The sequence below is a fragment of the Ambystoma mexicanum genome, chromosome 1q (assembly GCF_040938575.1).
Source record: "Ambystoma mexicanum isolate Mex_15411 chromosome 1q, UKY_AmexF1_1, whole genome shotgun sequence".
NCBI classification, from domain to species: domain Eukaryota; kingdom Metazoa; phylum Chordata; class Amphibia; order Caudata; family Ambystomatidae; genus Ambystoma; species Ambystoma mexicanum.
The window spans coordinates 1,409,712,256-1,409,728,027 of NC_090922.1; the positions used below are offsets into that span (position 1 = coordinate 1,409,712,256).

Consider the following 15,772-nt stretch of genomic DNA (forward strand, 5'->3'; position numbering starts at 1 on the left):
TAATTATGCCAACGGCTATGATCACTTTGGTCCAATTAAATGGCTATAATAAATCTTAAACCATGAACTGATAACTCTAGTAATATAATAAATAAAAATAAGGCCTACTTTAACAATGTAAATACTTTCATGGAATATACATGACTGAAAATATGAAACTGTCAATGAAAAGAATTACATATTGAGTACAACAATGAGCTGAGTGACGGCATAAAAAAAAGGAGAGCACTTTGACCATGTTTCTAGGTGGACACATAGGAATGGAGCTACGAGACCATGGGGGGGGGAAGGGGCTGTACCTTCAGAAAGATAATAGCCAGCATACAAGGCGTCTACCCTATCCACTTTATCCTTTGCCAGGTACCAGTCTGTAATTCAAGACCTGGTAGAGTTTTGAAGAATGAACAACTCTGCATTAGAAGGCCAAAAGATCTGAGGGTATTGTCTTTGATCCCACTAAAAGTACATTTGAATACACAAGTCTGCAGGATGGATTGTGGAAAAGACCTACTTGAGCTTGGGTATGCAATGAAGTTGGCAGATGAGGTTCAAGGTTGGCAGAGTTATTGTGCAGCTGCCTGCAGGAGGCACCATGGTGGGGGTCAGGCAGCTACCATGACAGGGCTGCTTGACTTCAAGTTGGCAGCTGACAATTTCTAACTGATACAAAATGCTAGATCTGAAGATGGTGAGTTACTCAGAAAGCCAATCACTTTGTCAGGTACACACAAGGACTTGGGCACATTCATTAACACGCTTCCTTTTCCAGTATCAAAAGGGCCAGGACTATACAGGAAGGCTTTGGTAGAAGGCCTAGTATTGGAGTTTGCAAACAAGTGTTGCAGTAAAGAGCGGAGTAAAAGAGGAAGAAGGAAGGCGAAGGGGGTGGGAGAGTAAGACTTGAGGTGGATGGGAGAGGATGGTGAAGATGCGTCAAATGAGGGGGAAGGTGAGAGCAGTGTGAGGGGGAAAAATTAGCAAGGGGGAAAAGGAGAGATGGAAGGTGAGACACAAGAGAAAGGAGGAAATTACTTGGAGAACAGTTTAAAAGATACAGAGAAAATCGGTGTAGGAAGATGAGGGCCACCAATAGAGGAACATTTTTGGAAAGGTACTGAGGAAGAAAAGGAAGGTGGAGGAAGGAAGAAGTGCAGAAGGTGGAGCCTGAAAATAAGGTAAATGCTGTGGAAGAAGGCCTGTGTCCATTAAGAAGTATGCCGGGTGGAGTCTGGTTATACATCTTAACCTAATAACTAGCCCATCAAAAGTAGAGAGGGGTAGTGGAAAGACTAGGACGAGTGCAGTACCCTGGGTAAACCAACTTAACTCTCAGCACCAAGCTGAGTGGGCCTCTCTTCGGTTTCTGGCCCTGCTAATGTATCACATCATCACTTTCTGGCCCCTGGAAGGGCCTAACTTTGTCTTCAAGCCCAGGACAGACAAATGGTATTTCTGGCAAGGAGAGCAAACAAATCTTCATGCCTAATAGGGCCAATGCGTCTTCAATCCTAGGAGGGTCAACCCATGCTCATATAGAGCACTAGAGGGGGACTAACTGAACTATTCACACTTGGCAATACAACATTAGTTGAGTAATATTAGAATACGGAAAGTGGCCATGGGAATAAAGTCCTCTACAAGAAAGGGGGACTCCTTACGGTGTTAGTAATGTCAGCAGGGGGAATGTTATGGGTGTGGAATGCGAACAGAGAACACTAGTAGAGAATGCAAGGCAAGTTGTACGGTGGTTGGTGTAAAGGTGAGGACAAAGTTGTTACAGCATAAAGATGAACTTAAAAGAAATTAAGTCACACATTCTGGCTGTGTTCTGGTTCACTTCCTTAACTGGTGATGAGTTGCGGCAATGACAAAGAGCCTGCACTTGCCATAGATTGTGGTTGCCCTGGCTGAGCAGGTACAGGGTTAGTTGCACAGTCGAATAGTGGCTCACTCTTCAGGCTTGTATAAGGGTGTATCTGGGCTGAGCCTCTGAGGACACAGGAAGCACCCAAGCAGCATAGTCGTATGACAGAACACGTGATCCAAGGACGCATTGTCCGGTGTTGCAAGTTGTTACCTGGTAATTTTAGACATGATAAGGAGTTGACATGTCTGTTGCTTAGCTATGTGACAAGCTGAAGGCCTTCTCTGCGGGCCCTGTGCTCCGCTCTGTGCCCGTCCCACATGCAGTGTAGTGACTGAAAGAATTACTTGCACACACAAAGAAGGGCGAATGCAGTAGCACAATTGGCTGTTACTCTGAAAGGTTTTTTTTCATTGCACCTTAAAAGGAAGATTACAGACATGTGTCCCTGTGCACAAGGTGACAAATACCAAGAGCACGAAAATAGGGAAGCAACAGAAACTAATTTAAAGATTATGGCAAACATACCAGGCACTGGGTTATTCCTAGGTTATTAAATGGAAAGAATGATTCCAGAAGTATATGTTGGCAGTATATGGTCCTAATTATTTGAGTAAAAAGAAAGAGGTACTGTTTCATTGTCGAGGTCGGGCTGGACAACAATTTCTTAAAACTAGCTGAATGCATCAAGATGGACAACCAGTTTTATATATGCATAGTCAAGATGGACAAGCATTACGAGGTGAAGGGGAATAACATTTTTGCGTGTTATCAATTTGCCAACAGACCACAGAAATATTGTGAGACCACGGAGGAGTCTGTTACAGCACTGTGAGGGTTGGCTATAAAGTGTTGTTTTGAACATTATCAGAAAGAGTACATTCTGCACAAGTTGATGATCAACAGGTCCCCTCGTCTAATGGGAACTAGCCCACTCACACTTAAGCAGCTATTTCCCATTAGAGAAACGGCCCGCCGACTTGGAGAGGCAGAAAAGCCGGAGGGCCATTTCTCTAATGGGAAATAGCTGCATCAGTGTGAGTGGGCTAGTTCCCATTAGACGAGAGGACCTTGTTGCCTTTCCCGGTTGGAGGGCCGTTTCTCTAATGGGAAATAGCTGCTTCAGTGTGAGTGGGCTAGTTCCCATTAGACGACAGGACCTTTCTGCCTTTCCAGGTCAGAGGGCCGTTTCTCTATTGGGAAATAGCTGCTTCAGTGTGAATGGGCTAGTTCCCATTAGATGAGGACCTTTCTGCCTCTGCAGGTCAGAGGGCCGTTTCTCTAATGGGAAATAGCTGCTTCAGTGTGAATGGGCTAGTTCCCATTAGACGAGAGGACCTATCTGCCTTTCCCGGTTGGAGGACCGTTTCTCTAATGGGAAATAGCGGCTTCAGTGTAAGTGGGCTAGCTCCCATTAGACGAAAGGACCTTTCTGCCTTTCCAGGTCGGAGGGCCATTTCTCTATTGGGAAATAGCTGCTTCAGTGTGAGTGGGCTAGTTTCCATTAGATGAGAGGACCTTTTTGCCTTTCCAGGTCGGTGGGCCATTTCTCTAATGGGAAATAGCTGCTTCAGTGTGAGTGGGCTATTTCCCATTAGACGAGAGGACCTTTTTGCCTTTCCAGCTCGGAAGGCCATTTCTCTAATGGGAACTAGTCTTCTCGGTGTGAGTAGGCTAGTTCCCATTATTATACAGGACTTGGCCACTAGGGAAGCAAAAACGGCAATTTCTCTAATGGGAACTAGCCTTCTCTGTGTGAGTGGGCCAGTTCCCATTATTAGGTAGGACTTGGCCACTAGGGCCAAAAAGGGCAATTTCTCTAATGGGAAATAGCAGGACTTGGCCACTAGGGGCAAAAGGGCCATTTCTCGAATGGGAACTAGCCTTCTCAGTGTGAGTGGGCTAGTTCCCATTATTATGCAGGACTTGGCCACTAGGGGCAAAAGGGCCATTTCTCTAATGGGAACTAGCCTTCTCTGTGTGAGTGGGCTAGTTCCCATTATTATGCCTGATTGCCACTAGGGCCAAAAAGGGCAATTTCTCTAATGGGAAATAGCAGGACTTGGCCACCAGGGGCAAAAGGGCCATTTCTCGAATGGGAACTAGCCTTCTCAGTGTGAATGGGCTAGTTCCCATTAGACAAGAGGACCTTTCTGCCTCTGCAGGTCGGAGGGTCGTTTCTAATGGCAAAAAGCTGCTTCAGTGTGAATGGGCTAGTTCCCATTAGACGAGAGGACCTTTTTGCCTTTCAAGGTCGGAGGGCCGTTACTCTAATGGGAAATAGCTGCTTCAGTGTGAATGGGCTAGTTCCCATTAGACGAGAGGACCTTTCTGCCTCTGCAGGTTGGAGGGCCGTGTCTCTAATGGGAAACCGCTGCTTCAGTGTGAATGGGCTAGTTCCCATTAGACGAGAGGACCTTTCTGCCTCTCCAGGTCGGAGGGGCGTTTCTCTAATGGGAAATAGCTGCTTCAGTGTGAATGGGCTAGTTCCCATTAGACGAGAGGACCTTCTTGCCTTTCCAGCTCGGAGGGCCGTTTCTCTAATGGGAAATAGCCTTCTCAGTGTGAGTGGGCTAGTTCCCATTATTGTGCAGGACTTGGCCACTAGGGCCAAAAAGGGCAATTTCTCTAATGGGAAATAGCAGGACTTGGCCACCAGGGGCAAAAGGGCCATTTCTCGAATGGGAACTAGCCTTCTCAGTGTGAATGGGCTAGTTCCCATTAGACAAGAGGACCTTTCTGCCTCTGCAGGTCGGAGGGCCGTTTCTAATGGCAAAAAGCTGCTTCAGTGTGAATGGGCTAGTTCCCATTAGACGAGAGGACCTTTTTGCCTTTCAAGGTCGGAGGGCCGTTACTCTAATGGGAAATAGCTGCTTCAGTGTGAATGGGCTAGTTCCCATTAGATGAGAGGACCTTTCTGCCTCTGCAGGTTGGAGGGCCGTGTCTCTAATGGGAAACCGCTGCTTCAGTGTGAATGGGCTAGTTCCCATTAGACGAGAGGACCTTTCTGCCTCTCCAGGTCGGAGGGGCGTTTCTCTAATGGGAAATAGCTGCTTCAGTGTGAATGGGCTAGTTCCCATTAGACGAGAGGACCTTCTTGCCTTTCCAGCTCGGAGGGCCGTTTCTCTAATGGGAAATAGCCTTCTCAGTGTGAGTGGGCTAGTTCCCATTATTGTGCAGGACTTGGCCACTAGGGCCAAAAAGGGCAATTTCTCTAATGGGAAATAGCAGGACTTGGCCACTAGGGGCAAAAGGGCCATTTCTCGAATGGGAACTAGCCTGCTCAGTGTGAGTGGGCTAGTTCCCATTATTATGCAGGACTTGGCCACTAGGGGAGCAAAAAGGGCCATTTGTCTAATGGGAACTAGCCTTCTCAGTTTGAGTAGGCTAGTTCCCATTATTATGCAGGACTTGGCCACTATGGGCAAAAAGGCCATTTCGCTATTGGGAACTAGCCTTCTCTGTGTGAGTGGGCTAGTTCCCATTATTATGCCAGACTTGGACACTAGGGGGCAAAAAAGGGCCATTTCTCTAATGGGAACTAGCTCACTCACACTGAAGCAGCTATTTCCCATCTGAGAAATGGCCCCAACAACCGATGGTCCGTTTCTCGGATGGGAACTAGTATCAACCGTAACATCTCTATTTCAAGCGGTCGTTCGACACCAATAAGGCGAAAGAACGTTACCCTTATTATTCACAATATTTTCTTCTGGCCGATACAAATTCCATCAGCAAATCAATTGAAATAAAAATATAAAATATTACTTTTAGTTGCAAACTTTTAAGTAAACTCTCAACCAAAGCAGTTTTTTTTTTAATAAACTTCATAGCTTTGATACTGCAAACTGAGGCTAAAATGAAGTAATGCAATTGCCAAAAATAGTGTTGAGTTTCAATAAATGTTTTTGATTACACACACTCAAAAAATGTCCAAATAGTTTGTAGTCCACTTTCTCTTTCAAATAAAAAAATGTGCATTAGCGGAACTGATTGGTCACTCAAGAAAGGTGGCAGACCTGAATAAAAACAAACGGTTGAGGGCCACGGGTCTCAGCAGTGGCAGAAAGAAACGGGTCCATCAGATAAAAGAATAGTAAACGCTCCATCCATGAGCCAGGCAGATACGCCACGGGCCTGCACTGCGAGGAGTAGAGAGCCTACGTGTTCACTGTTCTGCAAGTGGCCCCTTCGGTGCCATTCACAGAGGATTCCTAGGGAATCCTGTGGCAGTATGAAGAGCTCACGCTGCTGTAAAACCAGGTGGTTTTTGCAGGCATCGTGTGGGGGGCATGGAAATCCCCTTCTGTGCTCCAGCTCTACCTGCAAAAACCAATAACATCCCCACCGTTGTAAAGAAGGTGTTCAAACGGACATGAACACCTCCACTGTTTGAATGCCTATTTTAGCACTTCCGGGGACTGGAAAACACGCACCTAAAGATCATATTCTCTCAAGGAAGATGATGCCTCAGCCTTTGTAATGTGTTCTTTGACAGAACTAGAAAGGCACGTGTTGTAGAAAAAAAAGTTATTCTTCTCGTTTGCAAGGAACCATGTGCCAAAGTAGCACTTTACAGCACGCTTCGACGTAACCAGAGTCAGGGGTGAAAGGCCATTCTGGAACACTCAAAGAAGTGCATCACTGACCACCACATTCAGTACTCGAATTAAAGTGATTAAAGGCCGCATACCATTCCCACTGCTTCCTCGCAGCGTATTAAACGGATATCGTAGAACATCACGTTGTGCCTCGTGAGACCGCTGATGAACTAGAGTGTGTGGTTGCACTGCTCCTTCAGGGCTGCACTGGTGTCATAGAACCCCACGTTATGCCTCGTGAGACCGGTGATGAACTAGAGTGTGTGGTCGCACTGCTCCTTCAGAGCTGCACTGCTGTAAATACAGGCGTGGCTGGTAGCACTGCTCCTTCGGGGCTGCACTGGTGTAAATGCAGAGTGGGTGGGTGGTAGGTAGCACTGCTCCTGCAGGGCTGCACTGGTGTCATAGAACCCCACGTTGTGCCTTGTGAGACCGGTGATTAAATACAGAGTGGGTGGTAGCACTGCTCCTTCAGGGCTGCACTGGTGTCATAGAACCCCACGTTGTGCCTTGTGAGACCGGTGATTAAATACAGAGTGGGTGGTAGCACTGCTCTTTTAGGGCTGCACTGGTGTAATGCAGAGTAACTGGCAGCACTGCTCCTTCAGGGCTGCACTGGTGTCATAGTACCCCACGTTATGCCTCGTGAGACCGATGATGAACTAGAGTGTGTGGTCGCACTGCTCCTTCAGAGCTGCACTGCTGTAAATACAGGCGTGGCTGGTAGCACTGCTCCTTCAGGGCTGCACTGGTGTCATAGAACCCCACGTTGTGCCTTGTGAGACCGATGATGAAATACAGAGTGGGTGGTAGCACTGCTCCTTCAGGGCTGCACTGGTGTAAATGCAGAGTAACTGGCAGCACTGCTCCTTCAGGGCTGCATTGGTGTCAAAGAACCCCACGTTGTTCTTCGTGAGACCGGTGATGAAATACAAAGCTGACGGCAGCATCCCACGCAGAGTGTAGAGCGGAGTCCTGCAGCCCACGCTTATCAGCGCAGTGGTTCCACTGAGACAGGTCAGACGTGCAGTCGGAACCCTCCGGAGGGGGTCTCACCTGGTGGCCATTCACACACCGACGACACTTGAACCTAAGAGGAAAGAAGGAACAGTGAATTAAATATTGCAAACACTTGCGGGACCAGGCATTGCTGAAAGATCATAGGTTATTTATTTTTTAGTTTTAAGTCAGGCAAGTAGACAATGTGCATACACTTAAAGCAAGTCACATTCTTAGAGTCAGAAAGAAAAAGTACTCCTCTTTGGCGACATTAATCTCACCATAATCAATAATTGGCTCACCTGCGGACAATGCTCGCACAACAAAATATGGACCTACGACAATAGTTCCCGAAACGTCTCTGCACTGAATGCAAAGAAGCTGGCAGAACCCTCTGAAGCACTGCACGTGTTTCATCCACCACCTTTGCTTGATGGTGGGATCTGGAGGATAATTGCTCACTTTTACCAACAGAAGACCTTCCTTAAGTAATCAAAGGATGAGAAACCCTGGTGTAGCGAGAGCATTGACTTACATAGAGCAACACAGCTGCGACTGTGCAGGGAGGCTGCAGACTGTTAAACATCTTGTGACTGAGTGCACCTGTTAGGCAGAAACATATGCAGTACCCTTTGGGAACACCACACACAATTAAGACTACAAGTGACAGTACAAATTCACCTTTGGTACAAGCCTGTACTGCACAGTAAAGTGGTAGCGATGGCTGAGCAGCCAGACTTATCTCAAGAGTAGGGTGAGTAGTATCAGAAGTCACACAAAGGACAGCAATTTACTATGTTTCAAACAAACACTGACTCAAGGTTTCTGAGTAAAAGAATATACATTTATTTACACATCATTTGTAAAACAATTCACTAAAGTAAAACATCAGAAAATCACACTCTTAATATACTGCACACTACCCAATAGATTCTGGACAAGATAAACTCAAAATGAAGTGTGAGCAAAATGGCACCCCAGCAATTTAAAAGGGAGGGAAAGACAAGGTTATTCACAATTAAGCAGCACGGACAAGTAAGTAGGCAGGGCAATCTAGAAAAGGCTACTGTGGTGAGGAAACCAAATCAAAGTCTGAACCAAAGTCAATGGAAAAGAGTCTTTGCAGAGGATCACACAGTTCAGAGTAGTTTGCAGTTAAGTCTTTGCCAAGAGTTCGAAACGAAGTTGGTCGGAAGAAAAGTTACTTTAAAGAATAGAGAAGGACAAGCCCTCGCATTGGCAAAAGATTTCAAACACTTTCACCGCGGATGGACAAAGCGAACAACCGCGTTAGCACAGTACCTTTAGAGCAGAAGAATGCTGTAGCTGAGGCCGTCGTTCCCGGCAGGTCCTGCAGGCTCACGGTTCCTGAAGCGACTTTCGGACTGACAAGAAGGAGAACTGGAGGGTCCTGCACTGCCCAGGGAAGAAACCAGCAGCGGAGCAAAGCAACGAATAAAAGGTGCACACCATAAAACCCAAGCATGGTCCGGTCCTCCTGGCTATCTGGTTCACTGTAGCGCTGCACAGCAAATTCGACCAGAGGAGGGAGGCCTGGCTTGCAGTTTGGCAAACTGGTTGGTCCCACCAGCTCAAGGGGAGAAGATTCATTGCAGATCTTCCCTGTCGTCGAAGTTTGAAGATTCGGACCCGCAGCAGGGCTTCTCCGGGAGGTTCAGTCGTGGTAGAGGTCCTCTTCTGTCAGCTTCTCTTCGGTTCTCTCGATCCAGTGGCGACTCTGCCTTCCAAGTCCCAGAGGCCTACTTTTTATGCAGTTTTCCCCCATTCACACAGCCTGGCTGTCAATCTCACAGCAGGGTGGCTGTCCTGGCGGGACAATCACCACAGCCAATCATACAGAGTGCGACATGGGTCTCCAAGGAGGCCCTGTGCAGGGAGTCTCAAACCCCTCCCTCACATCCTGTCCCCCTCAGGCATTCAGGCGCCTAAGGAGGGCTTCTGAGCAGAAGCCCGCCAAAGGACGGCGAACAAAGGAACCAAACCTGGTTTGGCGCGCAGAGTAAAACACGAGAAAGACCTTTACAAAAAGAAATGGCGAATAAACCCAGCCAGAACCGAAATAAAATAAAAGGGGTCCAGCGGTTTTAAAGTTCGAGGCTACTAATTTAGCCTAAAACAGTACCACGGCTATTTTTATAGTCCGCAGCAGGGGAAAAAAATGATAGATACCACTGCCACCAGCCATATCTTAAAGAAAGGGGAACGAAATAACGTTCCACGAGACACAAAAAAAAGGGATAACTATTAACCTTTTGCAGTACTCTATGGAAGATGGGTTGTAATGGGTCTGTCAATTTAAAAAGACTAATAAAGTCAATGGCAACTTTACATGTTCTGGGAGACAGTAGTCAGTCCCAGAAAATGGAGTTCAGATTGGGAAGTCTGAAAAAGACAACCCTGTGTCACTGCACTAAAGGTGCTGTGTTTCCACACAGTAAAAAGAGGATGCCTGTGAAGTAGGTGAGGTTCCACGGTCCATGAACACCTAAAAATGTACAACACACAGCCAAAAACACATGTAAGAGTGGGCAAAAAGGCTCACACTCTTACCAGGTGGAAAAAAATCCTAGAAATCCAGCAAAGCTGCTGAGGGACTCAATAGGTAAGGGAAATTAGCCATTCTGGAGAATTCTCCCTAACAGCACCTCATTATGTAATGTGCCAGAATGGAAGGGGATTGAATACATGGCTCATGTTCTCAGGAAAATCTTCACGAGAGACAACAAGGAAGCTTGTATAATTTATTGAACTAAACTCTGGCAGCATACCTGCCTAACCTCCGGAGACTCCGGAATTTCAAGCATTTCTCCGGGTCTCTGGAAAAGTTCCTTGAATCTCAGGAATTTTGAGATTCTTTCCGGGTCCGTCATATTCTCCACCTAATTGGCTGCCGCCAGTAGCCAATCAGGCGGAGAATATGACGGACCGGAAACGGCGGATAATGTTCGTGCCCACTGCCTGCATCACTATAATAATAGTGCTTTCAATCCATGTCATTGGATTGAAAGCACTATTATTACGGCGGCGGCGCCAAGTTCATTTTGCTTACCACAGCACTGAAAATAATTCATTCAATGCTATAGTAAGCAAAATGAAGTCGGCGCAGAAGCCAAAATAATGCTGCTTTCAATCCATGTCACTGGATTGAAAGCACTATTATTGCTGCGGCGGCGCCCTCGGTGTGCTTACTATAGCATTGAATGAATGATTTTCAGTGCTATTTTAAGCAAAATGAAGGCGGTGGCGGCGCTGCTGAAATAATGCTGCTTTCAATGCAATGACATGGATTGAAAGCAGTATTATTTCGGCGGCGGCGCCGTCTCCTTCATTTTGCTTACTATAGCATTGAATTATTTTAAATGCTATAGTAAGCAAACTGAAGGCTACAACAACCGAGTATACCTTTTTGACAGGTGGACGGAGCGTGTGGGCGGAGCCGTGTGCAAATGGGCGGAGTCTTGTGTGGCTGAGGGAGGGGCATACATCACAGGAATTTTGATTTTCAAATGTAGGCAGGTATGTCTGGCAGAGGACTGCCAAAATCGTTGACATTATTGAAAGACGTTAGATGGCTGTTGCTGCAGCGCAACGCAGGGTAGGGTAGGGTCACATTGCAGGTGTTGTTTTATTTGCCTGATGTAAGTTTTCTGTAAGTTGTTTTATAACCATGAAATATTAAAAACATTTGGCGAAGTCTCGAAGTGCAAGAAAAGATGTAGTGGAGCCATGTTCCCTGCTGGCCTGCCCCCTACCCATTTCCACAAACACCAAGCCAGGCCCCTTGCCAGCAATCCACCCCCCCCCAAACAGACCTGCTGTTCAAGGGAATGTGCAGTGCAGTGCACGGAACTGTAAGTTTCAACTTCTTCCTACACTTTCATTTTAAAACTAAACCGTTCCAGAATGGTTTAGTTTTAAAATAAAAGTATAGGAACAATACAACTTAAATAATAAAAGTAGATGGAGCACCGCTGCCACCAACTTCGACCAATGTGAAGCTATATAATGTTAGCTATATAATACTATAAATAGATAAAAATAGAGCAACGAAGCAAGACCCAATTTCCTCTGGGCGTTTGGCACAAAAGTCCCAGAATGGGGCTGTGGTACTGAACCGTGGATCAGAAAATCATTATTAAAGTATTAAAGCCTGCACCAGAGGGGTCTATTTAGTGTGGCATGTTGCCCGCGCCCAAGTTATTGTTTTTGAGCTGATGAAAATCTAACACACAATACAGCCTTTTAGAGCTTGCTCTGGGAGGGGCGGCGGGGAGGGCGTGACCCTTCAAATGGTGCTTCCTGTGAGAGAATGTCCATGTACTCTGCGCCTCCCGTGTGTACACATCTCAGGGAAGGAACGCGTGCGATGCAGGCTTTTACAGGGGGTTGGAGCCTGCATTCGAAGTTTGCTGACTGGCTCAAGAGCCGGAAAGAGCGAGAACAAAACGCAAGCATGGAAGGCAGGCGTGGTTACAGACTGAATTCGGCACTTTCATTGTCTAACAATAGAAGAAAACATGTTCTAATGAAGCTGAACAGGTAAGATCAGGCTATCCCTGCTGTTAACGGCCCAGAAACTAACTTTACAGCTTAAGCGAGAGCCTTTAACAAGATGTCATGGTCGAATAGTTTAACCTGCAAAGGCTGGTTAAAGGCATATTAGCAATTGAGAAGACTGCCCCTGTGCTGGCCTCTTAGTTTAAGCAACACATTGTGCTACAAAAGGACCATGCTAAAGTGCAAATATGTTTCTCAAGGAGGAAAAAAGACATGAACAAGACTGGAGCATTGGATGCTAAGCCAGCTTAGAAGAATGACGTGTTATAGATAACACAGCCATGCAAGGTAAATGCACGGTTCCGAATAAACAGGCGGTGCATCGAGGCCACTGGATCCCCGAACAGCAGGGCCACACCATAGGTCAATGCTTGCACACCCAGCTGCCTGATTGGCTGGGAAAACCACCCAAATGAGAAGACCAATTAGAAGGGATCTGATACTATAAAATACAAAATAAAGACTAGACGAAGTTTGAAAGCTCATACCGCAAATCTGCCACCAGAGGGTGCCACCCGCTCACTAACTGAAGAGAAAGCAGTGCACGGCTCACAGTGACAACGCAGCGGCAGTGACACACGGCTACAATTTACTATAATACATTCAATGAATTTTAACAAGCTGGTTTACCCACGGGTTTCCTTATAGGAGCAAGGTTAACATATGTCATGAGGTTTCAGCAAGAGGCTCTGAATCAGAAAGGTTTCAGAGCAAAGTTACAGCATAAACTGTTCCTCAGAGACATTTTTCTGTGTCGAGGTTATAATTCTCCAAGCAAATAATCCAAGCTACTCCTTTACAAAGCTATCATTTTAAGCATGAAGGATTATTCAAACATTTCATCAGTGCAGAACACTTTTGTTTTTGTTCCCCAAACTGCTTTTATTTCTACCAACTGTTCCTGGCTTAATATTCGCCGTTCTAGCACATCATAAGGGTCAATATCGGTCTATAATTAATAGGGTCACTTCTGTCCCCCTTCTTAAATATTGGAATCACCACCAATCACTTCCAGGCAGGGGGCGTAGGTCCCTGTGACTTATTAATGGTCATTGAAAAGGCTAAACGTATCAGATGGAATGAGAAGTATACACGGTATAAGATCAGTATTTAAGTTCCATCGATCACACAGGCCTCTATGTAGACGCGTAATTGTCAAACTTGTTCCATTGCAGAGTCCTTGTGATGGCATCAGATTGCGTAGTAGTATAATCACAGCACCTAATTTCAGTTTTGACTCGGGTGGAGGCATTCGTCCTATAGCGTTTCACTCTTTAGAGACTGAAACGTTGAGCAAGTAATTAACTGTTCATTGACACTGGAACCTCTGTGCCCTGTGTGAAGAGAAGTGGGGGTGGAAAGAATTAACTTCCAGATGTTTGCAATGGTGGAAGCTGAAGGTGACCGCATATGATAACCGTGCTCATTCAGTTTGCTGAAATGGTAGCTGTTTGTTGAAGTGGGTGCACTTTGCCATTTGGACTGCAGAGGGCAACCTAACCGATTCATCAGCTGAGTATGGAAACATACCAAAGCGTTTTATATATATATATCAGTCACAGTTCCTCCCATCTGTGTTGCTGGCCGCAGAGCGAATGTAAATCACAATAAAGATTCTCTTTAATTGGGAAGCAGTTTTTCCCCCGGTGTTTTAGTGAGGAAAAGGTAGGACTTGTGATATCACAAACTAGCTATATATGAATATTTTAAATGGTATTACTCGATGGAGCACGGCAAGTAGGATTGATAATGTCATCAAAATGGCACCAGCAAATGCAGATCGAACAACCATCGTCCAGCAAACGCAAGGGTTCACGTACTTTACACTCATTTATTTCTGTGTCACGCCAACACACAGAGGTTTTAGTTAAAAACAAAAAAAATTCAAAACGAGTGCAAAGACAGATTATAAACACTTTGCAGAACAATTCAAAAATACAACTGAAGAAGAAATACACAAATTAAATGGACGGTGGCATTTGTACCGTTATGAGAAGTGAACACAGGTAATCTTGTTAGACTACAGGCCAGCTAGAACATGAAGATATTGTATGAGAGCTCAGTGAGCTGGAAGGAGCTTCCCTTTACAAGATCCCAAAGTTCTGGTATGCAGTTTGAAATAAATGCTTCTTCTGAGATAGATCTGAAGCTAGAGCCACCATTGCACACCCTTTGCACTCAAGATGCAGGTCAGAAGACGTATGATGCTGCTCAGTTGATTGAAAATAGCCAATGGAAAATGAAGTTCAGTGGGAGCATCTATCCGAAAGATAATCACGCATATGATGTATATTCCAAATAATCACAAAGAATGTGAAGCGTAAAAAATATACACAGACTTGCGACGTGCAAACAGCACATTCTGAAACCACTGAATATGCAAGTCCAGTGGACTATATTGACTTTTTATTAGATTCCTTCTTTTTGAAGATAATGTTTTCAAAACGGCAGATGCTGATCGATATTACAGCGAAATCTGCTACTCAAAAGGTGTTAAGAGGATTGTATAATCATGAAAGAATCCCAGAAAACACTTATGAAAAATACTTTTTTTGACATGGATGTTAAAATCTGTCAGTAAACAAGATGTTATGCAGTTTACTGGCTGCCATCTTGATGACATGAATGTTCTTACCTGTAACTCCTGTTCTCCAACATTGGTATCTTTCATGAGCCTTGGAACAGAGTTTTGAGTAGGATGCAAGCATGACTTTGCAAAGTTCACCGAGAACCCTAGAGATGTGAGGCACTGGATGGTATCTGCAGTCGGTTGTGATGCTAGTGGCAGAGATGGGGCATGCACCAACCAGTCGTCCAGTTATGTGTAAACATGGGCGCCTGAACGACATAGGTGGGCCGCACCAGGTGCTAAGTATTTTGTGAATACTCTTGGTGCCGACTTTAGGCCGAATAGCAAAGCTTGGAACTGGTAGTGTCTTCCTTGGACTCGAAACCGAAGGAAGCGCCTGTGGACCTGTTGAATGGGGATGCAAAAGTAATAATCCTTTAGGTCTAGAGAGGAGATGAAACCCCCCCCCCCTGAGTTCATCCTTATCAGAAAGTACCTGGAGTGTACTCCGGTGCATCGGAGGTGCAGTGGCACAGGTTCTATCACACCTTTTGCTAGGAAGGACTGAACTTCTTGGAGCAGCAAGGATTGGTGTTTTTGCGCTTTTGGGGCGGGAGGAATGGAGAGGCGTTTACCAATGAACTCTGGGGTTTGACCCTGTTGAATGATGGATAACACCCATTTGCTGGTGGTGATGTTCTTCCACTGCTCAACAAAAAAGTTGGCTAGCCTCCCTCCCAACCGGGGTGCAGAAAAGGGGTGCGTCGGGACTGTGGCCTGGTCAGCGTTGTTTTGCTACCCGACTTCTGGAGGAGGCTCTGCCTCGTTGCTGGTTTACTCTGTAGGGTTGAGATCTACCCTTATAACCCACTTGGGCAGTGCTGGTACGGGATGTTTGTGGCGGTTGAAGGACTTGTAGTCCCTCAAAGTCCTTGAGTATCTCGTTTTACAGGAACGAAAGAGCTGGCGCTGCGGTTGTAGAGTGCCCAGAGAACATGCAGACTCTGTGCCAGCTTTGATGGCTTGTAGCGTTTCATCCACCTTCTTTCCAAAGAAGTCAGTATCATCAAAGGCCATGTCGATCACCTTTGATTTGACTTCCGATCTGAAATGAGTGGTTTTTAATCATCATTGGCGTTGCAGCACCGCTCCATTACCCAT

At 45.8% G+C, this 15,772-nt stretch overlaps 1 protein-coding gene across 3 annotated transcripts in view; it reads right to left on the minus strand.

Moving 5' to 3' along the window:
• Positions 1–5,665: 5,665 nt before the first annotated feature.
• RAD54L (RAD54 like) overlaps positions 5,666–15,772 on the minus strand; it is a 454,404-nt gene continuing 444,297 nt past the window's right edge. For all 3 annotated transcript variants that reach the window (XM_069642281.1, XM_069642283.1, XM_069642282.1), the window contains one exon: positions 5,666–7,555. In XM_069642281.1, the coding sequence (XP_069498382.1) occupies positions 7,354–7,555 (202 nt within the window). In that variant the 3' untranslated portion in view covers positions 5,666–7,353. The remainder of the gene's footprint in view (positions 7,556–15,772) is intronic.